Here is a 27,697-nt window from a genome sequence, read left to right on the forward strand (position 1 = left end):
CGCGCTCCGCGGGGGTCGCCTGTGCTGGTCAGTAATTGTCTCCTTCCCTGTCCACACCTCCCTCCCCCGGCCAGGCCTGCTCCTTCCCCTAAAGTGCTGTTATCACCTCCTACAGCTATGAGCTGCTCATGGTGCTTTAGCCATGTTGTACAGGTTAATGCTTCTTTCTGATCTCGATTTACCTATGTGTATTGTACTCCACAAACAGCCTGATATGTTCGATGTTCTGATCTGATGCAAAAGTGTATTCTGATTATTCTGAATCTGTCAATAAAGGTTTTGAAGAAAAAAAAAGAAGTAGCTCTTCACAGCCCTAAAGAGGGGCTTGCTTCTCTTAATTGTATCATTGATCATAGTCTGTAGAATGTGGCTTTAGTTGTGGAGATGATGTATTTGTGTGCGCAGTGGAGTGCATTGGGTTAGGACATCTTTGAATGCTGTGTTTTCAGGGAAGCATTGAGTTCTACATGAATCTCCAGAGTTGTGTTGTAGATGTCAAGGAGTTTGTTGACATCAGATGTGGATTGGGAGGAGTTAAACAAGTGCATACTTGAAGAGGTCTTTGAAGAAGCAGAATGTTAGTTTTCTTTTTTCGTTTGACCTTAAAGAGTTTGGTGTGAAAGATGGAAAAGAGGATGACGAAGTGATCCCTTCAGTCCAGTGTTATTTTGACCTTCAATGGATTGTAGTATGGGTTAACAGGTGAACGTTGAGCACATATCCTTTGGAGTGCCTTGGCTGAGTGATGTGCTACTTGATTTTCAGAGTGGTGGCAAGAATGTAGTGAGATTCCTTATTTGTATTCATGCTGGGGTCTCTGGACATGTTGAAGACAACAGGGATATGGGGTTCGGTGCACTGCCCCATGAGTTTGATTGCATGTCCTTTTGGGTGTGTGTATGTGTTAGTGAGTTATATGTGGAAGAGGTTGTTAATACGATTTTTATGTTTGCATGAGTCTGGGTATGTAAAGTGCTGCAATGTAGCGGAGGTATATGAGGGATTACCTGAGCAGCTTAGGTTCTAGCCTTAGGTCCTTCCTGGTTTTAGGAGACCCAGGCAGGTCATGCCCTTGTCTTCATCCACTCTTTGCTGAGGACGACAGCAAGATGGCTGTAAAGACAGCTGGAAATTGAAGATAGATGGTGGTGATTGGCTGACGAGATGGAGAGCCAGCATGTCACAGGGCCAGGCTGCATGTGGGTATTTATGTGGCACTTCATTTATTCGCTATCATGCAACTTTTGAAAGTGAAATGTGGATCTTATAAACTCCCCATTTGCACAGATGTTTCACCAAATAATGTGTGGCTCAATACCACAGACCAGAGGTAAAATCTTCAGCTGTCAGATAAATTATGGATTTGCAGAGGGGGCTAAGAATACATAACAAAACCCTTGATGGCGCTTTCAATTTGGTAAAGATAAAAACAGTACAGAGAGTATGAGAACCTTATGGTATGCACCCTGCCTGCACACCCTACCAATTAGCAAGGACAAGCTTCTTTTCCCAGGAGAGTGTCTGTAATAGGCACACCTGAAGGATTTAGAGCTTTTTTCATAGTTTTTCGGGTTAAGTCCTACCTTACTCATTTTTTAATTTTTTTTAAGGTTAATCTACTGGCATAAGATATAGGAAAAGTGAAAAACATGCTATGGTCCCACATATGAGCATCTAATTAAAGTTGTAAAGCGGTTGAGAACTGCATTAAAAAATCTGCCATCTGATTATGACAACTCAAACTGCTATATACATTTGATGGGCCTGCGACCTTACAATACAACATGTATTCCAAAGAAACAGCCCATGTACATTTATAAATAGTATTGTTTTCTTTATTAATCACATTTATATCTTGCCTACTATCCCTGATGAGGTGTCGAAGCTCTTTTATGGCGCGGCTGCACAGAATTCAGAACTCTGCCGCTCATTTTCTCCTACTTGTAAATCCAGAAACACACATCTCCACTGCCTTGTGGACCCTACATTGGTTACCAGAAGAACGGCAATCACTCTGGCTTGTATCTCACACAAAGTAATACAAATGCGTAGGACCACTCTTCATCATGAAGAAAATCAACAAATACATTCAACAAAGGAACCTGCGCTTGAGAATTGTGCCATGCCTCAAAATTCCTACATACAAGAACAAAACAGGGGTAAAACATCATTCTCTGTGCAAACAGCCTAACTATGGAATTCAGTACCCGCAAACATTAGATCCACTGACGAACATCTTACCTTCAGAAGGTTAGTCAAGAGCTGTCTCTTTCCCATATGATAACTATACTCAAAACACAGAAGTGTACCACAACAGTATACTCAGACATGACAAACTATGTTTCTCACTGTATGGAGGTGAGGTTGTTGTTATACATTTGTCATTGTACATTGTACTATGCTCCTGTTATAAGAAGATACTTTTGTCTAAGGGGTGAAAGAATATTACACCACAAGATACTTGTGCATATCAGACCTTGTCTAAAGTGCTTCTTCTGTGAACATATAGGTGCATATATAGAGGGGTTTCTGCCCACTACTAAAACTTTCAGAAGTGTCATGTGTATATATGTATGTAAAAGGTAATTACAGTTATTTGCTATAAAAAATAGCATACTTCACAAGATAAATGTGCACATTAGACCATGTAAATATCGCTGTCTCTGTGTACGTATGGGTATTTATATAGAATGGTTTACTCCAGATACTAATCCTTTACCAATAGTTATGTGGGTATAAAATAGGTATTAGTTAATTTCAGTTTTGTTATAAAAAATGCATCTCTTCAACATCTATCCCCCCCTCCTCTCTCTTACTCAGCTGTGGAGGAAGCATAAACTCATTTTTTTCCAACCGCTTGCTAAAAATACAGACCGAAGTTGAGGCTCTTTGCTGGAGTATGGCAGACAGGGTGAGAAGAAATAAGGTAAAAAGGCAGACTGGCCAAAGAGTTTCGTAAATAACTTCTGATTATACGCATAATTCTATATGGTATGACACAAAGTGCCTCGTTTACTAATAAGGCGGAGCTCTACCCATGGGTACGATACTGATTCGCCTGATTACATTTGGCGAGGGCTCGAGTCGGGGGTACAAGCAGGTACACGGCGTCCCCCCACTCTTTTGACAGGGTGGACGCCGTCCCCCTGACAAGAAGCTGGGCCCCACAGAAATATGCTGAACGTGTCTCGGTGTAATTTTCAGACACCGGGACACGTTCAGCATGTGACGTCATGAGGTCATTTGCATATTGTTTGTCCCTCCACTTCGTTTTATAGGACTTGTGCATTGCATTTGTCCCAGATTGCCCAGATTTTTTGAGTCTGGGAACACAGGGCTCAATTTTATCTGCAGGAATTTCCAGCTGGTAAAATCAAATGTGGAGCAGCACGCAAGGTGTAGTAAGCTGAAAAATAAATTCCAGGAATTTGATTGAAGAAATAAGTTTATTCCAGTAAATGAGCACGTCTGGTACGATCAGCTGAATAATGGAAACTGACTAACAGTGGAACATACAGCATTCCATTACAACTCTGAATTAGAACATAGAATATAAACACATTGAAAAGACTACAAGCATTTAAAAGGAATATGCTCTAGGTTACTACATGACATAAAGAGATACACAAGAAATAATCAAATACTACACAAGGACTCGTCTGACCCGCGCCTGCGGCACGGGGGAGCCTGTAATGCTCCTGCCTGCCAACCTACAGCGTGCCATGTCCCCTGAAATCCACCGGAGCCTAGGCCCAGCCCGCATGGTCTTGGCTCAGGTGGGAAATGGGAGCGAATTGTCCATGCAGAAGAGCTCCCTTCCGGGTCCGCAATGTATTCCCCATTCCATGGACAATAACTCTGAATAGGTGGATTTAGGCATGAGGAGAATGGTGTGATAATGAAATGTGGCCACTTGGCATCCTTCCACTTATTTCCACCTAACTCATATTCAGGCCCGACGGGGTTTCCATGTTGAAGTTTTTCAGACTTCCATTTTTCCTTTCGTACATTATCTGCAGGTACCAGCTAACATTTGTGTTTTCTGTGTCCTTTTTCTTCAGGTAGAGGATACCGGTCAGGAAACAGACACCAGAGAAGCAGAGGATACCAGTTTGCTCCCAGGTAAATAATGTTTATGAGAAATTAAATAACAGTACAAATTTGTTACATAAAGGGTAGCACTTTGAATTATATATATATATTCTAAATCTTCTCCATTCAACTCAGATTTTTTGGAGACGCTTGCCCTCAAGAAAAATATTACCGGGCTCAAACAGATGTTCCTAGTAGCAGAGCTGTTTCTGAGGTGGCACGGTCAAGAGAAGTAGCTAATTTCTTAGCTATAGGATGCATCCTAGGGAATGGCCTGTGAAACGAGACCAGGAGCCTGACATACACAAAGCAGAAAGTGGACGACTCTTGAGAGCCACTAATGCAGCGCTACTCCGAAAATAATTTCTAAAACCATGTCACCTTTCCCTGAAGTACAAAATCATACATTTACTCATCAGTGGGACCCATAACACTGCGAGTCACTCATAAAAACACTTCCATCCTACTTCATGGATCAGTGTGATTTAAAGGAGAGCTGCTGTATCATAGCGGAGTGTCTAAACTAAAACTAGATATTTATACTATTTACACCTGCAGTGTAAATGAGTTTACCATGGTTTTTATTAACAAAACATTTGTTTAGACACGCCACCACTGTGGTCGACGAATCTGCTAGTAAAAAATTAGGCGTAGGAAAACTCAAGACCAGCTTAATTCTCCATTTATCTAATTTTTATTAAAAGCAAATTTAGCATGTCTAAAAAGTTTATTCACTTTATTTATTTATTTATTCAAAAACATCATTTAAAGGAATAAGAGTTTTATCTCAGTTATTTTCATTTATTTTAGAAAATTCAGAAATAGACATTTTATTTAGATTTCAGAAATGCAAGTATTAGCAAAAGACAGATAGTTCCCAAAATTAATTTTTCTCCTAACTTCCCTAACTAAAACCCTCAACTAAAGTGCATCTCTCATTCAAAGAAAAATAGAAAATTATTCAGAGTCTTACATCTCAGGAAAATCAGCATACCAGCAGCATCTCGGGAGGAAATCGAAAAGAAGTTTATTCCTCAGTAAAACCAGCACTTTTTATACCTTTTTCACTAGCTCTGTCTATCTAAAAGAGTACCTTTCAGCCTAAATTCAAGTTCAAGTTCTGATTGGACAATTTGGGGTGGATGAGCATCACCTCATCATTACAATATTCATTTTTCTTCCGTCAGCTACATTTTTAAAAGGTTCTATGTTTAAGCAATGTCCGGCCTAGTCACGTTCTCAATTAGAAACTTCATGGAATCTTCTTACGTTCAGAACCATTGTGCTCATCCTTTTTGGCAGTCATCTGGACTTCCAGGCCACACCCTCCTTGAACTGCATTCACTTCAGGCACAAGCAGCTCGCATTCGAACTCGGACTCGGGCTGCGCATGCTCAGTTCATCTTCTATTCGCAGTTTAATAAAACAGCCATGTTGTCACTAGGCCTCAGAGGCCAGAATGGGAAATATCATAGAAACAAACACAAACGAACGTTAATTTTGGAAATCTAACCCTTCTGTTTACCTCCCCTTACTAAGGTTTTCCCTATTAGTAGTTACCTAGCAAAATAAGCAACATTTAGGCGTAATATGCTCACCTGTCTTCATGTTTTGCCACAAAATACGTAAACAAAAAGCACATTTATGCAGCATTTCATTATTTCTAAGCTGCTTATTAGTTCAGGACACGACAGAATCACATAATTAGTTAATTATGATTTCAACATAAGCAAAATTAGTTCCCACGTATGTCTGTGTAGGTGCAACTTTTTATTCTAGGTTGGTTCATTTCACACATCACTCAATTAGTTCAAGTTATGATTATGGAATTGTGATTTTACAAGGGGTATACAAAAATGTGTTTCTCCACCTTGCTCCATCACCACCAAGGGACAAAACCAAAGTGTGATCATAAAATCTAGATCTAAAAAAGAAATGTGTGTCAAAATATTTTTCATATTTGACTACTTGGACCTGCAAAATTGGATCAAGAAGCGACCCTGAAGGTTTCCCCAAGACGGAAAGGACCATCTTGAGGTAGTTTTCATTAAAGGTGATCTGTCTACAGTTGGAGACTAAGGGCTTAATCACGAGTCTGGCAGTCCACAGACTGCCAGACTCGTGGGGGTGTGCGGCGGCGGTCTTCCAACCGGCCTATTACGATTAAGGCAATTGGAGCGCCATTGCCCTGCCGCAGCCCCCATGGAACCGCCGTTCTCTGGTTGTGTTGCGACTGTCAGGAGGCATCAATATTCTTGGTGGGACTGCCACAGTCCCACCAAGCATATTAGGAGTTTCCTCTCCTCCATGGTTTTTATGGCGGTTCCTCCTCCATGAAAACCCTGGGGGAGAGGAAACAAAGGGTGCTCTACAGGGCCCCCTTGTGCCTCTGTGCCCTGGGTTGCATGCAGGGTGGCACAAAATGAGCCCTCCTTAACAGTCCATGCCGTTCAGGAACTGTTTTTGACGTTCCCATTGCGGTGCACATTTTCAGGGCTCCGCCGTGGGAATGTCAAAAACAAAGCCCATCAGACAGGATGAAACTCCTAATTTGGCGGGCGGCCTCGCCACAGCTTCGACAGTGCGGTGGCGGAGCGGAACCGACACCGCACCCACAAAGTCATAATTAGGTTCTAAGGGATTTAGTGAGAAAGGAGGATCTATAAGGTTCCCCTAGCTCATCTAGAAATGTTGGAACCTGTAGGTTACTGATGGTGGAACCTCATCTGGCTTCAGTGTAAGTCCACTGGCATCCATACATTGTGGAATACCACAATGGATCGCACACCGCTAGCCTCTCCTCCGGGTCGCCCCTAAGCACTCTGGTATTTGTAGTGCATGTAGATCGACGAGTGGAAACAAAGTTTGTAAGTAGTTCACCATACATTGTGTGCTGCACCCTATTTAGGACGTGCTATCTGACACATATTATTCCTGGCCAGGACTTGGGTAGGAAACGTTATTAAATGACCCCATGCACTGGTAGAAAACAACCTTTATGTCAGGGTCATTGGTTTTTGTTTCCCAGAAACAAACCACTGTCATGGGGTTTGTTTCCGAGGAACAAGATCTTTGCTGAGGGGTGTGCTATGTCATGAAACTGTGTCTGCACAACCACTTTTGGTAAGTTTGGCCAACCGGAGTCACTTGTTTCTTCAAACATAGGGGCAGTTTAACCTATTGAGGACAGAGATGCCGGGAAGGTGGTTCTCTGCCACCCTTAAGAGATGGTGGACTTCCTTAACAGGATCCACCACCTTAAAGCATATTTTGACCTTTTTTTTAAAATGATCTCTAAATTTCTTTATGGCAGTTTTTCCAATTCATCAGATAATTGAAAACATAATTTTTGAGCCTAGAGATTCACACATTTTTTACTTTTTACATTATCCTGTGTCGGAGGTGTCGGAGAAGAGTTACATACGTAAAGCATTAGTCCACTTTTGTATTCATACAAAATCTAACACTATCCTTCCATGTTTCCATTCCTGAAATTAGGTGTCAAACATCCATGTTGCTTTTACAAAAAGAAAATACCCTGTTTCGTGGTTTTTATAAGCTTTATGCGCTCAAGGGTCTTAAAATGAATGACACAAACATATCAAGCAGAACTTACTGAAAAGTTGCTTTCTTAGCCCAGCTCAGGAAATATTTTTTTGCCGATAGAGACTTTGACATCCAGAATCCTCACCTTTTGAATACCCCCTGGGCTTTAGATTGGACTCTGCCACTTTTTCAGCAGTAGCTCTGCGAGCCACCAGGTTGTGCCATGCGGCTCTGCATTGACACCATTCCACTCAAGAAATGACGTGCAGAGCCTATGTATGCGCCAAACCTGCATACTGACATCAGTTCCTTTATTTTTTTGTCTCCATCAAAAGCAGATAAGGATCAACCTCTTGTCTCTTTTGAGACTCTTTTCCTCACAATTTTCAAGGGTGTGCAAGGGATATGTCACCTCCTAAAATAACAGGTTTTAAACCTTGTAAGGACTGTTGCAAGCAAATATCTGTGACAGATCCTCATCAGATGTGCCTGTCGTGCCTTGGGTCGAGTCGCGACTCCTGGGCCTGCAGTGAGGGTGCGTCGATGAACCTGATGGCCATACGTGACTGCAAGATGAAACTGTATGTCGCCAAGCACTGCAAGACTCCACATTATCACCTGCTCAAGGGTTGGACCTGTACCAGTCCAAGAGTCGTCAGTGTCAATCCCAAGACCAATCGATGTCATGCTCCAACTCTTCAGGTAAGTTGAAAGAGAAACATAAAAAGTCTAAGCTGGACTCGGCCACTGCCACCACTCTCCTTCTACAGAGATGGTGCGTGGGTGTAGTCCTGTCTCTCGATCTCGCAGCCAGTCAACATTGTAGTCTAACCTGCAACTGGCCCCAGCACTACCTGAGTTTCTGGGGCGATCTGTAACACTGAGGCAGATTAAATTGTTCTGCCAGGCCATGATTCAACTCTTCAGATCTCTTCAGACACCCTCTGGTGCACCTGCCAAGGAGCTGATAGCCCGCCACCCCCATCAGGGGTGCTGCTGGTGGATTTGCCCTCAGCACCAGATAGACCTTCCGACATTCGGTCTGGACCTCACCTGGCTCCTTTTCCAACTCCAACTCCACACTCCATGCCAGTTCCTGGCATGCTGATGCCAACTACAACGATTCCGGAGGGCGAGGTGCCCGTTGTGCTCTCCGGGTCAGCACCTCGAAGACCTCCACCAAGGCTGTGCCTGGTTTCCATGGAATCACATCGGCGCTTGACATTCCTCCTTTACCAGGCGATCCTAAATTTCGCATTCTTTGTAACACACTGATTCGGACGACTATTTTAAAGCAGGTGATGAGATTGGTCAGTCCTGCGAAGTAGAGAATTTGTACGATTGCCTTCATGATGCTAGTGGCCTTGAAACCCCTTTTGATCCTGGCCTTCTAACATCCCCAGGCCCTGCCACTGAAAAGAGTGGTTCCTTTTTCGGTTTTCCGGTGGAGGGTGGCTGAAGTTCTCGACCTCCAACTCCCCACCGTAGAGGTTAAGACCAATGTTTAGTATAAGGTCTTCAGCCAGGATAAATCCTTACTGAGCCCCTTCTACCTTATAATGAGGCACCAACTGAAACCATTTCAGGGGCATGGGCTAAACCTTGTTGTTGCTCCTCATTAAATTTCAAGACACCACGGAACTGCTTGGGCGAGCCTGCCCTTTTATCTTTTCAAACATTAAATCATTCAATTTTTAAAAGTTGAATGTTTCATAATCCAATATGTCAATATACAAAAATCAATCCCCCACCCCACAATGTGTCGCATGATGTCAACACATGTAGAGATAAATAAAGAAAGGGGAGAATACACTAGACAATACCAATCAATTCTAGTGATGCTGGCCCGCTTCAAACATAGATAGTAATATGTTGTGTCCTGCTCAGATATTCATCTACTATGTTACCTGGTGTATTGAGTCCTGCATGTGCAAAATACATCAGCACGTTTCGGTGGATATTGTGATATATTACCACCTTCTTCAAGACAAAGTGCGACAAATACACAATCTCCCACAGAAATTCAGATCGAAAAGAATAAAAACCTTCTTAAAAAAATGATAACAATTACTCCGCTGAACATAACCAATAATATAAAAAGTCTTAGTTCAACCAATATCTCGGTGGTACCCACAACATAACTCCAGGACGTCATTTACGCATTGTGCCTTATACTAGAATTAACAGCTACCCGGCTCTATTACATTATTCCAATTGTTCAATAGATACTGACTTGCATCATTCAGTCACAACCATAATAGTATGCCAATTCATACCCAATAAATAGGACCTTAAATTAGTCACACAAGTTCACGATTCGCTAGTTAAATTCATCATGCATCCTGGCAGTATGGCGCCACACTTATCGTCGGGGATCTGTCTCTATTGAGCATCCACTGAGCATCCATTTTTCCTTTCATCATCACATTTTCCATTCAGTTCCAGCCTTTTCACACTCACTTAGGTGAGGTAGAGAATTGATAACCGGCCTTCGGTTTTTCAAAAATGTAAGTGCCAACAATATCTCTCCTCTACTGATTGTTCTCATGCTTCCACGTTGTGTAATTATTCTAAATGGGGTAGAGTCATAAATTGTATTATTTTCCGTTCCCTGGGTATCCCATATCCGTTTTTTATTCCGCCTCTGTTTCCATCTCTTACTTTTATGGTTAATGACGGTTACAGGCCTACTCGTGCCCTCCTCAGATGTATCGTTCTTTTATTTCTCTCTATGCCCCAATGCTTATGGCGAGGAGTCTTGATCCTCCTCAGTACAGTTATATTGAGAAACTTAACTTGCCCTCCGCCACAACCTGGTAATAAAAGGATAGTTTTCATGAGAATCACTTCTTGTATAGTTTACTTAAGTAAGGAAGGGGTGCTTGAGAGTAAACTGTGTGAAAATTAGGTCTGGGTGGAGCTCCCAGAGTTTCACTCTGTGGAATTCAGCGGAGTTACCAAAAACTCCGCCAAATTCCACAGAGTTCCACAAGCGAAGTGAAAGTTGGCACCAACTTAAAAAGAAAGAGGACTAATATGCAAACAGTAAAGCTATCATCTGGGGGCCTAAAACGAATGAAAGGCACAGCGAGCGCTCAAAGCACTTAGATGGCTAATTAATTAACATTAGATTTGATTAATAATAAGCCACGTTTAATAGTAAATACTGGTCGACATTGGTTGTGTGATTGAAGTCCGATACTTTCGGGAGCTAGCGACTGCCTCCTGATTGCTCCTGAGAGTTTACCACATTTTGCGCAGGCCTGACAAATGGGCTAATAATTATCTAATGTATCTGCAAGAGCAGCTTGATAACAATGTTTGTTGAATCACTGCATGAAAACAAACAAAGAAGAACCCCAGGGGGCGCTTGCTTTCCCAAAATCGGACTCTGCACCACAGAGGCAGCAAGACAAAGGATCATCTCCCACCACAGGCTTGCGACATAAAATACGACCTGGGTGCCAGATACATTAATCATATGTGCTACAACCGTCACTCACCTGCTTCAAAGCATTGAGCAGTAATGGATTGGGGCCCCACCACCATAACTCAACACCATGGCCTGTGTCACAGAGCCAGCATTAAAACTTGAGTGACAACTTAGTGATCCTGCAGTATAAGATACACATGGTGACAAACAAAACTCTTCGTAACTGCCTGAAGATGGTACCACGCCTTCAGTTAAAACGTGAGCGAGCTTGTTCAGTGCCACGCACGAAAGAAGCTTTCCAGACCAAGTTATAAAATGCAGTTTCAAAATTGTACAGATTTCGTTTTCCTTGATAATGAATTCATTTAGCTAAAATAACAAGGTTAATATAACCTTTAAAAGAACACATACTAAGCAGTAAAATACTAATCAGAAAGAACTCACATGCCCAGAGGAGGATCCAAGGTGTTACAACTGGTATTATAGAGATCGAGGTTAGACCATTCCATTTGCTGGCTTGTGGACCCAGGCATTGGAGGATTATTAGGAGACACAAATACCCCACTTTATAGACTAGAGTAGTGCAGAGCAGCTTCAGGCATATCACAGCAACTTCCTTGTACAAGCTCAACTCACAGTAGAAAAAAATAAAAAATAAACCCAGCACACACAAGAATGTAACGAATACACAATTCAATAAAAAAATAAAGTGAGCTATTTGTGTCTCCTAAACATGAGGGGCTGGACCAGTGTGTGGTCACTCTTGTTCACTGCTATAAAGAGGTGTGCCTTCACAAGTCTTTTGTAGCATTTTGCCTCAGCAGTAGAACCTTTATCCCATGGTATCCCAGAGATAAGTTCATCACCGCTCTGTTATTGTTTGATAGTTTTTTTTTGTTCTAATATTTTATTAGGTTAGAAAGGACATATAAATAGTTAAGTAGAATAAAAAGCAATACACTGACAAAAGAGCAAAATCAAATTCAGAGTTAATACTGTCAGATATAGTTCCTACATAACAATGTAAATCATATAGTTCATAAACAAAATCATCAAGGAACCATAAAAAAAAGTCAGATGTAATTGCTTGATAAAAATCGATCAAAAGAAAGGAAAGAAAAGAGAAAAAGAAAAGGAAAAAGAAATGAAAAGACGAAAAAAGAGAAGAAGGGAGAGTAAGACGAGAAAGATGAAGAAAGGAGAGAGAGTAGAGAATAAAGAATAGAGAGTAAGTAAATAAAAAAGAAGTAAAGAGTCTCCTGCAACAAAAGGACGAGAAAAGGAAATTAAGGAGACGACACAAAGGATATTGCTCTACCAAACCTTTCGAAGCCAAGTCCACATATCTATCCAATGATCTCCAAACCCCACTAGAAACAGAGGGAGAAAGATGATTCTCTTCCACAGAGGTGTGAGCCCCACGGAGAAAAGAGACCCAAGCCCACCATGTATGATAGGATATGGACCCAAATGATTTCCACTCCGTAAGAACAACTTTTACCGCAATTGTCAACAACAAATCTAATAAATACATATCTAAAGAATCCAGCGGTAATGGTAATAATGTAGCCCATGGACCCAATAAAGTTAAAGGGAGCGAAAGCTGAAATTGAATGTTAAAAATTTGCATAAGATGTTTATGAATCAATTCCCAAAAAGGTTGGAGTAAAAAACATTAAAAAAACATGTGTTGATGTGTGCCAGCGACTAATTTGCAACTCCAACAGAGGTCATTATCTTTTAGATTAAGAGAGTGTAGGCGAACCGGTGTCCAATGTAACAAATTAAGAGAAAAGAATTTAGACTGAATTAGAGAGGGGGAAATCTTATTACGAAGAGAAAATCTCTCAATAAGTTGCCAAGTTTCTGGAGAAATATGTGTGAAAGAATAATGTTCAAAATGACGTCGCCATTTTTGTTGTGTAACAGTAGTCAACAAAGGCGGCGTGGAAGATAGAAATTTATCAATCTTAGAAGCCACATGACCTGATTTATACCACATAGATAAAAGAGAAATTGTATGGGAAATCGGAACAAAATTAACCTTAGCCACGGCAACTTTGATCTTCAAAAATGTATAAAAGTCAAGATTAGTGAGAGAAAACTGCAGAGCTAAAGAAGAAAAAGGTAATGGATCATGATTAGAATCATAAAGATGTTGAACAAGGGTGATACCCTTGTTAGCCCAATAGGTCACCAAAGAAAAATCAGCATCAATCTTAATTCTGGGATTGTGCCATAAAGAAGACCATCTAGACTTATGAATTGGATTACCAACTTTCCTATCAATCGCTTTCACTGCAGCAATAGTATCTAAAATAATAGTACGAGAGAAAGGAATAGACAATGTGGATGTAGTTAATAAAGATGAAGAAGGTAGAGGCGAAGATAATTCTTGTTCAATAAATACCCACTGAGGGGTGTGTAAAGTGTCTGTAGCAAACCAAAGAGCCCCTTGAGAGGCCAAGAAAGCCACTTGATAGCGATCCCAATATGGAAAATTACAACCCCCATGTCATAAGGTTTCCTCAAGTGTTTATATACTATTCTTGCTCTCTTGGCACTCCAGAGAAAGGTGGAAGTGAGGGAGTCGATTTTGTGAAAGAAAGACGAAGACAATTTAACAGGGATCATTGAGGACACAAAGTTAATAATGGGTGTTATCATCATTTTTAGAGTTTGAAAACGTCCCCACCAAGAAATATATTTAGGTGACCAGTTGTCCAGAAGTTTACGAACTTTAAGTTGGATTTGAGCTTCATTATATGAAACCGTATCTGTGATAGTACTACAAAACCAAATCCCCAAATACTTAATACGTTTGGATTGCCATTTAAAGCCAGCATCTCCCATATGTGCAGGAAAACAGTAAGCATTAAGAGGAAACATTTCCGTTTTGTCTTTGTTAAGAGTATAACCGGAAACATTAGAAAATAAATTAATAGTCTAAAAAATAGCAGGAATTGCAGTAACTATATCATCAGAAAAAATAAGCACGTCATCTGCATAAGCAGCTGTTTTGAGACAATTGGGACCAAATTGAAAACCCTTAATATCTTGATTAAGGTTCAGTAAACGAAGAAGAGGATCAATAGACAATAAAAACAAAAGAGGTGATAACGGACACCCTTGTCTAGTACCCTGACACAGATTAAAAAAAGAAGAGGTAGCACCATTAACCCTAATATTTGCCCGAGGATGTGCGTACAAAGACATCACCATGTTAACAAAGGGGTCTCCAAGATTATGGGCCCGAAGAACTGCTTGTAAAAAAGGCCATGAAACATTATCGAAAGCCTTTTCGGCATCAAGGGCAAGCGCCGCCGCGGGTAATTTGGATAATTTTGCCTTCCCAAGGATATGACTAAATGTTTGAATATTATCCCTAGCCAACCTACCTTTAACAAAAACAGTTTGCGAGGGGTGAATAAGAAGAGTGATGTATGGCTCTAGACGCTTGGCCAAGATCTTAGCAAAAATGTTTGCTTCCATATTGAGGAGAGAAATAGGACGGAAATTTTTAGGGTCCAAATGATCTTTACCCTCCTTAGGAATTACTACAATAGTAGCTTCCGCCGCAGAACCCGAAACCGAACCAGACGAAATAAAAGAATCAAAAACGTCTTTAAGGCGAGTTACAAAAGAAGGGAGAAAAGTTTTGTAAAAAAGAATGGGAAACCCATCTGGATGCGGCGCTTTACCAGAGAGGGTGGCTTTGCTAGCATGAATAATTTCATCAGATTCAATCGTCCCCCCCAATTTTGCTCCATCAGAGTCAGATATAGTCTGAATATGAATTGCGTTTAAAAATTGTTGGCATTGATCAAGAGAAGATTGCTTGTGAGGAGTGTATAATTTGCTATAATAATCACGAAAGACCTCAAGGATCTCCTTAGTTTGGAACTTCCTAGCACCAGAACTATCATTAATACAAGATATCTGTATCGATCTAACATTAGATTCTTGAAATTTCAACGTAGCAGCTAAAACTTTCCCAGCACGTTTTTTTAGGAGCAATCGCTTAAATTATTTTGCCTGGACGCCAATATGAGCTCTCTTAGTCACAACAGAATTGTAAGAATATTTTAGATTTTTGATGTCTTGTAAGAGCGACTTATCCGCGGAAGCTCTATACAGAGATTCTTTGTGCTTAATGTCATCCGCTAACTTAGCAAGTTCCTGTTTGATGTCTAAGTTCTTTTTTGCCATTTTACTAATAATCTGACCCCTGATCGTACATTTAAAAGAGTCCCATAAAACCACAGGGGAACTAACCGAAGACTAATTTTCAAGAAAAAATTGCTCGATATCTTTGTTAAGTAAGGCCACTTGAGTCTGATCATGTAAAATCTCTGAATTCAGGCACCAAGTGCGGGGTTCCTTGATAGGTGACAGATTGAGGAACGTGAATGTAACCACAGCATGATCAGATATAAGGATAGGATGAATAACAGGATTTGAAGAGTATCGAAGTAAAGCAGAGTGGACTAATAGATAATCAATACGAGAAAAGCTAGAGTGAGGACAAGAAAAGAAAGTGAAATCACTACCGGACGGATTATGTAATCTCCACACATCAGTAAGATTAGAGGAGGAGCACATGTTAGACATCTGTTGATGAGCTCTAGGTGGACGAAATTTGAAAGCTGAGTGTCTGTCTAGAATAGGATCAATTGGGAGATTAAAGTCCCCTCCAACAAACAAATTACCATTATGAGGAACATCAGAAAGCTTTTTGGTAATAGAACGCCAAAAAGTTGGATCATGACCATTCGGTGCATATATATTCATGACATAGAAATCAAGAGAACCGTTGGATAAACAAATCAGCAACCACCTACCCTCAGAATCATGTTCCGCAGTCACAACCGTCAGCCCCGAGTTTTTAGAAATCATGGTCACTACTCCATTCTTCTTGCCAGAGGCCTCAGAACAAACAACATCCAAAACCCACTCTTTCCGCAACAACAGAGCTTCTTTGTATGATATTTTGGTTTCCTGTAATAAGACTAGGTCACTAGAAAGACTCTTACAGTAATCCAAAATGTTTGCCCTTTTTACTGGATGATTCAAACCACGGACATTTAGGGATAAAACGCTTAAACCTGGCATAATAGCAAAAAAAGAACCAACCAATTACTACTTGATGCTAGAGAGTAAAATCTCAAAACAAAAGTAACCGCACAAGAAAGACAAGACAAAACCAAGGAAAACATAAACCAGGAACACAAGCAGGAGACTCCAGAGAAGAAGAAATAAGAAAAGAATGCAGAAAGAGAAAGAGGAAGAAGAAAAAGGAAGAGAGGAAACAGAGGAAAAGAGAAGAACGAACCCACCAGGGGATGTCCATAAGAGACAAAATGCATACAAAGGAGGAACATGAAGGAGCAGCCAAGGAGGCCAACAAGAAAAAACAAGAAAAGAGCCAATACTACTTAGGCAGAAAAACAATAGAGAGTGAAAAATAGAAGTAAGAGAGAGGCAAACCATAGCAAAAGAGTAATACATTATAAGCCTGAGACTAAGTAAACAGCAAATTATTCCAACAAGGAGTTAATAATTCATGAGAACAATATTGGGCATGAAAAGCATATATGATGATCATCTTATACATAACAGAGCAAACCACAGTATAAATATAAATATATTATCAACCATAGCAAAATAGTAATACATTATAATACAGAGACTAAATAACCAGCAAATTATTCCAACAAGGAGTTAATAATTCATGAGAACAATATTAGGCATGAAAAGCATATATGATGATCATCTTATACATAACAGAGCAAAACACAATATAAATATAAATATATTAGCAGAATAAATAGAGAATAACATATCAAGAAGATGTCCAATCTCAACATCAAAAATATAATTCATATAGAATAAATCCTATAATTCATTAAGGAAGGGCAACAATCTAAGAATAAATAGAACAGAATACCAATAAATTATCTAGAACAAGAAAAGGGAGTATTAAACTATATTACCAAATATAAGAAGAGGAACACAGTGAGGACAGAATAGGTACGAACTAAGCGTCCGAATAATCCGAAACATTGACTTTGTCAAGCAGAAAATAAGAAAACAAGAAAAATAACATAGAGAACGAACACAACTCGAAGACAGTCTATCTATAAATATTAGGAGCCCGCAAAAAGAAAGGGAAAAGAAAAATTATTATACGAGACAGTAGACTAAAAAAAAAAAATCATCACAACCCTGAGGAACCAAAATAGGAGAAGATTACCTGAAGAGAACAAAATGGGACAACAAAGGTAAAAACTAAAAAATACCGATACTAAAGTCACAAACAAGACCAATATAAAGAAGTCATAACCTGTACCATACAAGCTGAACCTGCAAAGAGATGATTAAAACATGTTAAACACTACCAATCTGATCTAACAGTCCTTCTGAAGTAATGGCAAATAATCTAGCAAGTAGCAGAAGGATATAGAAACCTGTAAAGACCAAAAATACAAATATTTCTAAGAGCTATTCAGGAACCAGCGGCACTAGTAGAAGGCGAGGACTCCATCTGAGATTCAAACTGATTGTCCAAAAAAAGTAGACAACTCGGAAGGTTCATAAAAAATCTGAGAGCGGCCTCTAAAAGTTATTCGAAATCGTGAAGGACCAGCAAAAGAAAATGGGATGTTCATGTCAAGAAGTCGCCGTCGCAGATTGAGGAAGCCTTTCCTTCGGATGACAGTATCTCTAGCAAAGTCTTGAGATATAGCGATTCTGTGACCCTCCCAAGTAATCGCTGTAACTTTCCGCATCTGCGCTAAAATTTGCTCAGAATGTTGATGTCGCAGTGGTTTGAAAACCACCGATCTAGGGTGAGGTGAAGACTTCGGCTTGAATGTAGGAACCCTGTGTGCACGTTCTATTTCAAAGTCTTTCTGAAAGGAAATATTCAACACAGAGGGGATCCAATTGAGTAAAAAATCAATCATTGAAGGCGACTTTTTCTCTGCATCTTCGGGTAAACCAAAAATGCGTAGATTACGTCTACGGTTTCTGTCCTCCTGTTCCGTAAGATCTCTCCGTAATGCAGCTAAGGAGCGCTCCATATTCTGCATGGATTTAGATTGTTGGTGTGTAGAGTCTTCTACAACACTAATACGTGATTCAGCATTAGAAACTCGAAGAATTAAGTTCTTAAAATCACTTCTAATTGCTGCAACATCAACTTGAAGTAAATCAGTGTTGGTTTTTGTACTCTGCGCAATATCATGAACAGCATTCAGGCGAGAGAGAATAGCATCCAAAGTAGTACCAGTATATTTCGGAACAAGTTCCGGAGTGAGAGAATTTTGTTTAGACCTTTTAAGAGCAGTTTTAGAATCCTTGGGTTTGAGAGAAAGACCCATGTTGTCTGCCATGAGAAGAGGCATGAAAAACAACGAATAAGGTCTCTACGTAGATATATCCCACAAACGGTACACTAGACACTTTACTAGTCAAAAAGGAGTCACTTGGGAAAACTGCCTTATGAGCAACTCAGAGCGCACAAAACAAAGCACTTAATGGGATATAACCAGGCGCTCAATATATGCCCCCTCCGCTAAACAGAAAAGAAGTGGGAGTCGCTGCAGCAGAGAAAAGGTAGCAGAAGTATAAAGCGCGCCAAAATATCCATAAGGGTTCTAAAGAATGTCGCTGTGTCCTGGCGCAGGAGCCGAAATATATAAGGTCTCTGATTAGAAAGAACAAGTAAAAGTCAATTAGAAGTGACAAGCAGAGAATACCTATCCGAGACGCTCCGTCGTTTCAGTCAGAGTGTATGAGCCACCATTTTGAGGAGTATTCCTGAGGAGATAAGCTGCAGAAGGTGTAGTTTATTGAAAAACCGTCGCAGCCTCTTCAAACTCACACATGGCCCTCTCTAGGTATTCCGCCTGCAGAATCTTGAGTTTCCAGTTGCAGAAACAGACTCGGTCACATGATAATATCGCGCAACCTCCCGGCGACGCGACGGAGCTTAGAAAGACGCGGCCATCTTGGCTGCGCGCAAGCCTCGCCCCCCATTGTTTTATAGTTTTAAACATTTTTAAACTATCAAACAAGCACTCAGTGGTAATCACCCGTCTCTGTCGTGGAGCAGGCTGTATGAGCCCTCTCTTTTCATTGTGGACAGTGCAGGGGAGTTCTCTGCGTGTCGTTGTCATTTATTGGAATAATGGTGGTGCCAGTAAACTCCGCCACTCAGCGGACATAGCAGCGTTTTTGCCGAGCTCTGCTGCCCAAGCGGAGCTCAGAATGACAAAACTACACGAGTTCTGCTGGTGGAGCCGGGTTTACTGCCCACCCCTAGTTGAGATGAGCCGAACGTTTCTTCCAAACACCCAGATGGACATCGTGAACACTGAACATAATCTGATGTTATGGCCACATTTTAATAGCTGAAGTGTTTCATTTCGCATTACAATACAGTGTGTGCTACAATAACAGTATTTGTATAGTACCCTTATGCCATTTATATGTCCTCCATTAATTACAATCAACACAAGTGTCTGGGTGGGCACTTATGAATGCAAAAACATTTGTACAAAAACCAGCTTAGCTACTAGTGTGGTTTCGTGCATTTATTACACTCTCGTAAATTGATCAAATTTAGACAAAAACTTTCATTTGTTAAGTCAGGACCAAGAAAAACAACAAATCTAGAACAATATACACAACATGAATAACAATTGGAGAAGCACAAAGAATTGCAAACAATTACAAAACATTACAGAAAAAATTAGGTGACCAGTCCTTAAGTTATGCAGAGAAATGTAGCGGCACAGACTATTTTCAATTTCAAAGGCTGCAACCTGCCAAAACAGCTAGTCATATATAACAATCGCAGCAAGCAGATTGCCTTGTTTGCATCCTGTGTAGTTATGTGATTAAAGGTTAGAGTAGTGACTAGCTGAGTAGGGGCAATGCGTCTCAAAACCCCAATTATTTTTTTTTACATTTCTTTTTATTGAAACAAGGCATCAACAAATAAAGCCATAGTACAGAGGAGACACTCTCCCACATAACGTTACATCTTACCAAAGAGAGAGGGGGAGGAACAGGGAACAGATGCATTAAGAAATCACGGGGATGAGGGAGTATCAAAGATAGAACCTACAGGTGGCACACAAATCTCCCTCCTGTAATGGTTCCACAACCCCCACACTGATGCCCACTTACGAGGTCGGCCCCTCGCCACATAAACAGTCTTCTCCCGGAACATACACCAGTCCATATTCTCTTTCCTTCCCTCAAGGGTGGGTGGCCGCTCGGATCCCCACTGCTGAGCTATGTTCCTTTTCGCTATCATATCACCCAGTGTTGCCCATTTAGTGTGCGCCGAGTTAAGATCAGTAGGCTCCCAAATATTAAGGAGGCATTTTCTCGCCTCCGGCAACACCGCCACCCCGAAGACCTCTTGCATAGTATCATGTATTGCACTCCAATACTCGACTATATACCGACATTCCCAGAGGATATGGAGGAACGTACCTTCAAGACCACACCCCCGTCTGCACAAGCCAGCGCCAGATAGACCCATCCGAACTAGACGGGGCCCCGTGACATAAACCCTGTGCAGTATTTTCAACTGAACAAGCCTCAATCGTGCTGGGATCGCGACTTCCTTCGGAGAGGACAGAGCCGATTGCCAGTCCTCATCATCTAATTCAATGCCATCTCGCGTCCATTTATTCCTCAGTTCAGCAAGGAGATCTGCTCTATGATTAATCAACTTTTTATAAATCAGGGAAATAGTCTTCTCGGGCAAATGACCATCTAATATTCTGTCTTCTAGGGGCGAGGCCTCGGGTAGATCCGCTTCCGCAGGCAGAGCCGCCTTCAACGCATGTCTGACCTGCACATAGCGAAAATACTCAGTCCTCCTCAACTCAAATTCAGCCTGCAATTCTTCAAACGTTTTAATCCTCCCCTTAACCCAAATGTCGCCAGTGGTTGAGATCCCGATCAGGTCCCACTTATCAAAGCCTCTCGTGTTCCAAAGCTTGCCCAACTTTTCCGAGTCAAACAGTGGGGTGGCCAGTGTCAATCGGTCCCTCCATCCCAAGGAGCTAGTGGCGTCGTGCCAAATCCACACTGCATGTTTAGTCGGTCCCGTCAAGCACCCCTTCGCTGACCTAGCATACAACACCCTATTATAATTGCCTCCAGGGAGAAGCCACCTATCCATCGCATAACCAGGATCTGAAACTGGCCCATAAGTACCCTGATTAATGGCCACCAGCTGAGAGGCCCAGTAGTAACGTTTAATATCAGGGAGGGCAACACCGCCGTCATACCAAGGAAGCGTCAATTTAGCTAACGCAATACGGGGTCTACCCTCCCATAGCAGACTACGCTGCAACCCTTCCACCTCTCGAAAATAACTAGCCGGCACTATAGCTAACGTATTCTGAAGGGCGTAAAGAAAACGAGGCAGAGACATCATTTTAAAAAGGGTTGCGCGCCCCAGTAGGGAGAGAGGAAGCTTCTTCCAGCTGGCTGTGTCACTCCTCAATCTAACCAAAGGGGGAAGGAGATTCCTAACATAACGGATTGTAGGGTCAAGTGAAATGAAAATCCCCAGATACTTAAACCCGTCCTTAGGGATCTGAATCGGGCAATTTCGCGGGGGGACCGGAGTCTCCCCACCGAGAACGAACAAAAGAGACTTCCCCCAGTTTATAGACAGCCCAGAATTCCTACCAAAGGAGGCCAACACATCACAAACGACAATTAGGGATTTTCTAGGCGAGGTCAGGTAAAGTAAAATGTCGTCCGCATACAGAGAAATCCGGTCCTCCCACTGCGGGGACCATCGAATACCCAGTATGGAGGGCTCCCAACGGATCCAGGCCGCCAACGGTTCAAGGGCCAGCGAAAACAGAAGAGGTGAGAGGGGACATCCCTGTCGGGTGCCCCATCCAAGATAAAATGGTGCAGAGACCCGGTTATTTACCACTACCTGAGCTAGTGGTTCAGAATACAACAAACGCACCCAACGGATGAAGTCTGGCCCAAAGCCGAATTTAGCCAGAACTGCCCACAAATACAGCCATTTTACGGTGTCAAACGCCATTGTTGCGTCAAGCGAAGCTATAATGCCAGGCTCATTCAGGGTATGAGCTCTGGCTATCACACCATGTAACCTGCGCAAGTTTAGGGCCGTATGTCTATGAGGACTAAAGCCTGATTGATCAGGATGTATCAGTCCGCTTATCACCTTAATCAGTCTATTAGATAGGAGCTTGGCGAGTATTTTAGGTTCCGCATGTAATAACGAGATAGGCCTATATGAAGCACAATTAGATCTTGGCTTACCCTCCTTATGAATAACCACAACAGAAGCCACTCTTTGATCATAGGGCAGTATCCCTTTCTCCCGGGCTTCAACAAACATACCTCTAAGGTAGGGGGCAATCTTATCAGGCCGGAGCTTATACAGCAACCCCAATTTTTTTTTAGGGTTCTTCCTCAGGACCAGGACTAGGTCAGGCACTGTAATACACATACAAAATTACAAAAGAAGTGATTAGGAAGTTGTCCCTAGTTTTAAAATTAGCCCTACTTATCATTATAAGGATAACAGATGTGACCTTACCCTTCAAAAAGTAAACACCGCAGTGTGGACCCCATGGGGCCCGTGTATCCTCTTTTAATACAGGTTTCTAGAAATAGTAGAGAACAAATTAAGAGCTTAGGGAGGCTGTACATATGACAGCTGTTAATGTAGGTAGACTATATTGAAACGGCAAATAGCTTACTAATGGTTGCGCACGGATGAATGCCCATGATGAAGGGGGCTTCTAAAGATGGTTGTAAACACTACGTAAGCTTCATTATGCCCATGTATCTGATATTAATCGAGGGTGGCCAAAGAGCGTGGTAGCACTGTGTACTTATAGAGGAGCAGGCGCATCTTATTGTCATGCCATGAAGCGAAAATGCTAAAACTTGCCTGCGAACCTCAGGCTCACTGGTTGAGTGCAATTGCCGTGGAGGGAAGATTTCACATTGTGGTGTTACACTAATGAGAACAAGATGGAAGCTAGCAAGTTTTGACAATTATAAAAGACTTGCTAAACACGAGACAAGCAGCCCCATGGTTACACTCACTTCGTTTGATAAGGCGTCACTGAAAAAATCACGGCGTTACATCTTGCACCACATTGTGGCGTGTCGGTCGGTTCCTGCATAGATTAAAAAAAGGGTTTGAGCGTTTGTGTAAATACGAGTTGCGTTCTCTGTGGTACGGTCGAGTGAGCACTCATAACTTGCCTAGTTCTAGAAGCTTGAGCAGCTGTAGCTTCCCTCCAGCGTGCATGGATCAAAGCGTTCAGAAATGTGGAAGTATGTCGAGGCCAGCTTTGGACCTTACTTGTAAATTCAGATGATGTGAGGGGCGCATTGAATGATGGTACTTGTAGTGTAGCATTAGGACAAGGTGATCAAGCATGTTTTGAAGCAGTATCTGAAAAGTTTACAATCTGTTTATCTCAGACATCTCATTGAGGCCAGAGGAGGCAGCATTACATTTCATAATTAAGTAAGCCTCTCTTTGGAGAAGAGTTCTTTCAAGGTCGCCATCCCGATGATTGGGTTTGATTACACTGAGAACTGTCCAGTGGAAATCTTTTTCCGAGTGACCTAGATCTTGGAAATGTGCAACAAGGGGTGCATTGGGTACTTTGTTTTTGATTCTGGAACGGTGTTGAGTTATGCACTGTCGGATTTCTTGTGTTGTTTTACTTATGTAAACCAGCTGGTAAGGGCAAACAATCACAAAGACCACATTCTTGGTCTTGCAAGTGGAGAATTCATTATGTTTCCATCTTAGGCGCCCATTAATAATCTCCAACGCCTGCACCATGGAACTGCAAGCCCGACAGTTGCCGCATATATGGTGTCCTGAAACTGGTTGGAGGTTGAAGAAAGGACTTATCGATTCAGCTTTTTTCTGAGGTTCATCTGATGCTTGGATGATACGTTGGCCAATGCTGACATTCTTTTTCAAAGTAAAAAGAGGTATTTGGAGGTCTTTATCAACATCTTTTATCAGATGCCAATATTGACGAACAATTTTCTTGAATGAGTTTGTGAGGGGCCCAAATGTGGAGACACATACTAGGCGTTTTTTTACTTTCTTTTCTAGCAGGACTTCTCGCGGTGTGAACCACGCACTCTTGCGCGAGTGTTTGAGCAATTTTGATGGATACCCTTTGGCTCTCTGCTTTTCAGTGGAGGCTTGTGAGTGGATCTCATAATCCTCCTTGCGTGTGCAATTGCGCCGCACTCGCAAGAACTGGCCACACAGCAGGTTGTATTTCAAGCTTTTTGGATGAAAGCCACTGAAGTGCCGTGCATTATTGTCAGTAGGCTTGGTGTATAATGTGGTAATAAGTCCTGCTTCGGTGGGTCGGTCCTCCACATCCAAGAATGTAAGTCTGGTTGTGCTGTGCGCCAGACTGAATTGAATATCAGGATTCCTGTCATTGAGCCATAAACGGAACCTGAGGAGATCATCCTTAGTACCTGTCCAAATGCACCACACATCATCTATATATCGATGCCATTGTGCCACGTGATTTTTATATGGGTAGTTATTATAGATGTGCTACTCCTCGTGTCTTGCCACGTAAAGTACCGTCATCTCTGGTGCAAAGGGACAACCCATGGCTGTCCCTTTCACTTGGAGGAAAAAGTCATTCTCGAACTTGAAATAGTTATTTTTCAATGACAATGATGCCAGATTTAAAATAAATTGAGTTGGAACCCGGTGGGGGCGTTCTCTGCCCTCTAAGTAAGATTCAAGAACTTAGAGGGCCTCCTCTTGGGGTATTTGCGTGTATAGAGACACGACATTCAGTGTAACCATTCTGTGATGGGCAGGGTTAAATGCAAAACCCTTAACCTTGTTTATGAAGTCCATTGTATCCCTTTGATATGATGTAACCTCTTTCAAAAATTATTTGAGGAATAGATCAACATATTTGGCAATGGACTCCAATACAGAATCACATCCGGAAACTATCGGGTGACCTGGAGGAGCAGTGGCATTTTTATGCATCTTCGGAAGGAAGTAAATTACAGGTGTCCTTGGGTATTTTTTAACCAAATATTCATGTTCCTTAGTACCCAGAATGCCTATCTGTAAACCTTCATCGACAACGATTTTGATGTCATTTTGGATTTGATTGACCGGATCAGAGGAAATTTTTCTGTACCATGTTTGGTTGAAGACGTGTTTGCATCCTTCTGCAAGGTAGGCCTCTCTGGACCTAACCACTGTCGTTCCGCCTTTATCAGCTGGTTTGAATATTTTGTATTTGTCCTCCTTCAGTTCCTTAATGGCCAGTCTTTGCATCATCCCCATATTGTTCTTGACAAAGGCTTTTTAATGTTTCAGTTCATTGAGGGATGATAGAACCGTTTGTTTGAACGCAATAAAGTTCTTCGGGACAGAAGGTTGATTTGTTACGAAGAACTGAAATCTCTCCAGTGGATAGCTGTTTCTTATCTTTGAAAAATGTATGGAGCCTGATTTGTTTGAACAATTCCATGGCTTCTATGTTGAGGTTTGCCAGGTCTTGTTTCTGACTAGGAATGAATTTAAGCCCAAGTTCTAAGATGGCTTCTTGGTCCCGTGTCAGTATTTTAGTGGATAAATTAATGATGGTTGTTGTATTCATGATTTGTAGTATTGGCGCCTCGTGCGCATTTCCCGTGGTTGGGGTTTGTACCGTTCTCTCTTCTGTTCTTGGCCTCCTCCTAAAAAATTGTTGTTGTTTCTTCTTTGCTGGTTGGAGTTTGTTGGTCCTGCACTCTCGTCTGATTCCCCTGTAGACTCCGATGACGACGTTTCAGAAAAAGTTAGAAACTTGCGTCTGGATCTGCCCCCGAATTCTGGAAGGAACCTGCGGGATTCCTCTCTTGTGTAAAAATCTTCCCTTAAATAGGGTTAGACAGTCTCTAGATAAATGATTTCTTGTCACGCTCAAATGTCGAATTCTTAAAATTTATAGTGTTATCTTTTAACGTGGCAATGTCTTTCTCTATTTTCTCTAAGAGAGTCTTGACCTCAGTGACTGTGTGGTTGCCTTTGATCGATGTATGAGTTGTTCTACTTCATCAGCTTGTATGCGGCAAAGCTTTTGAGCCGTTTCAATAGAGTGTACCATTAAGTCTCTACTACATTTAGTGCTGATACAACTAAAGCCCTCCTTATATTCTGGGTCTTCAGTAAAAATACCTGGAGCGGTCTTTACCCGGAGACCCTACGGGATGGTACCCACTTTAGGGTTTTCCAAGAGGAAATAACCGTGTAGTTCGGTTCTAATCAGGTTTTCTCTGGAGTCTTATACATTTTTCTGACTCGTTCTATGTTTTCGCGGATGTGCTAAGATTTATAGAAGGGAAAAGGGACGGTGCTGAAATTAGTCTCTGAATATGATCTTCCGAATAAGAGAGAGTGTCCTTCTCAGACATGACCACTGTTTAGAGTAAGCCCGGTGTGGCGAACTCATGGACCTAAGTCAGTTCCCCGTAGTCAGTATTTTGTGGAATACCCACACAGACTGTTGTCCACTCAAAAAAAAAACTTCAAACAAGGGGGTTGGGCCCTAAACTCCACCCAAACTGGGCCTCCTCAATAATTACAAACAACAAAAGTGTCTGGGTGGGCATATGTCCTGGTGGCACCTCCTAGTGCTGTGGAAAAAAAAACTATTTCAGGCTGCACTTTATAATCGTCGTTGTGCATAAATCTGATGTAAAACTGCGGCAGTGCTTTTCCAATTGCCTATAGTTCTGTATACCTGTGTATAATAGGCACCACTTCCTTTACTCTTCCATTGTTGCCTTTTATATGAAGTTCTCACATATCAGTAATTGTTCTGGCCTATGCTTGTACATGTCTGAGAACATGTGTTTTCTTGTTTGCATACCATTGCATAAAATGCCAGCACAAATTATTGGCCAGTCGCTGCCCGAGCGGTGAGTGCAAGTACGATTATGCATTTTTCCCCAGCAACCAGAGTTATGCTGCTGTTTAACAAGGAAAAAAATAAAACATTGACAAAGCCAATAGATTTTGTGCAGGCATGATTTATTGGCTGTGTCAATGCTTGTTGAAGTGTGAAACCTACACAGATTGTAAGTGTAAGCCTACAATTCACCACAGTGTGACTTTCCGGAAATTATTTGTGACACAGCTTCACATACCAGGTGCACTCTGAGGCTGCAGGTAACTTGTGGAGTGTCCAGAGCGGTATGCTTGGGGGAGGGTGTAGGGATATTATATTGTCACAGACAACTCAGGGTTTTACAGGCCCACAATTTTCAGAGCAGGAAATACCAAACCTGATTATACTAGATGCGGGCAGGACCCTGAAAAACTCCTACCCCTTAGATGTTCTCTTGGTTCTCCCTGACCCCTACCCAACACCCCAGACATAAACAAACCCCCTCCCCACCTACTGCAGATATTTTCCACTTGCTTATCTCCTGTGGTAACTATCAGTATTAAACCAGAGTCAGAGAAATCCTGTGCAAAAGGACCTGCTAATTCAGGCTCCTGCAGGTTATACCCACTCCGGGAAACTTTACTGGCCATCA

At 41.7% G+C, this 27,697-nt stretch overlaps 1 protein-coding gene across 2 annotated transcripts in view; it reads left to right on the plus strand.

Moving 5' to 3' along the window:
- FAM120B (family with sequence similarity 120 member B) overlaps window positions 1-27,697 on the plus strand; it is a 970,087-nt gene that overhangs the window by 924,953 nt on the left and 17,437 nt on the right. For both annotated transcript variants that reach the window (XM_078649083.1, XM_078649082.1), the window contains one exon: window positions 4,062-4,122. In XM_078649083.1, coding sequence (XP_078505209.1) covers window positions 4,062-4,122 — 61 coding nt within the window. The remainder of the gene's footprint in view (window positions 1-4,061; window positions 4,123-27,697) is intronic.

Source organism: Lissotriton helveticus, chromosome 6, assembly GCF_964261635.1.
Source record: "Lissotriton helveticus chromosome 6, aLisHel1.1, whole genome shotgun sequence".
NCBI classification, from domain to species: domain Eukaryota; kingdom Metazoa; phylum Chordata; class Amphibia; order Caudata; family Salamandridae; genus Lissotriton; species Lissotriton helveticus.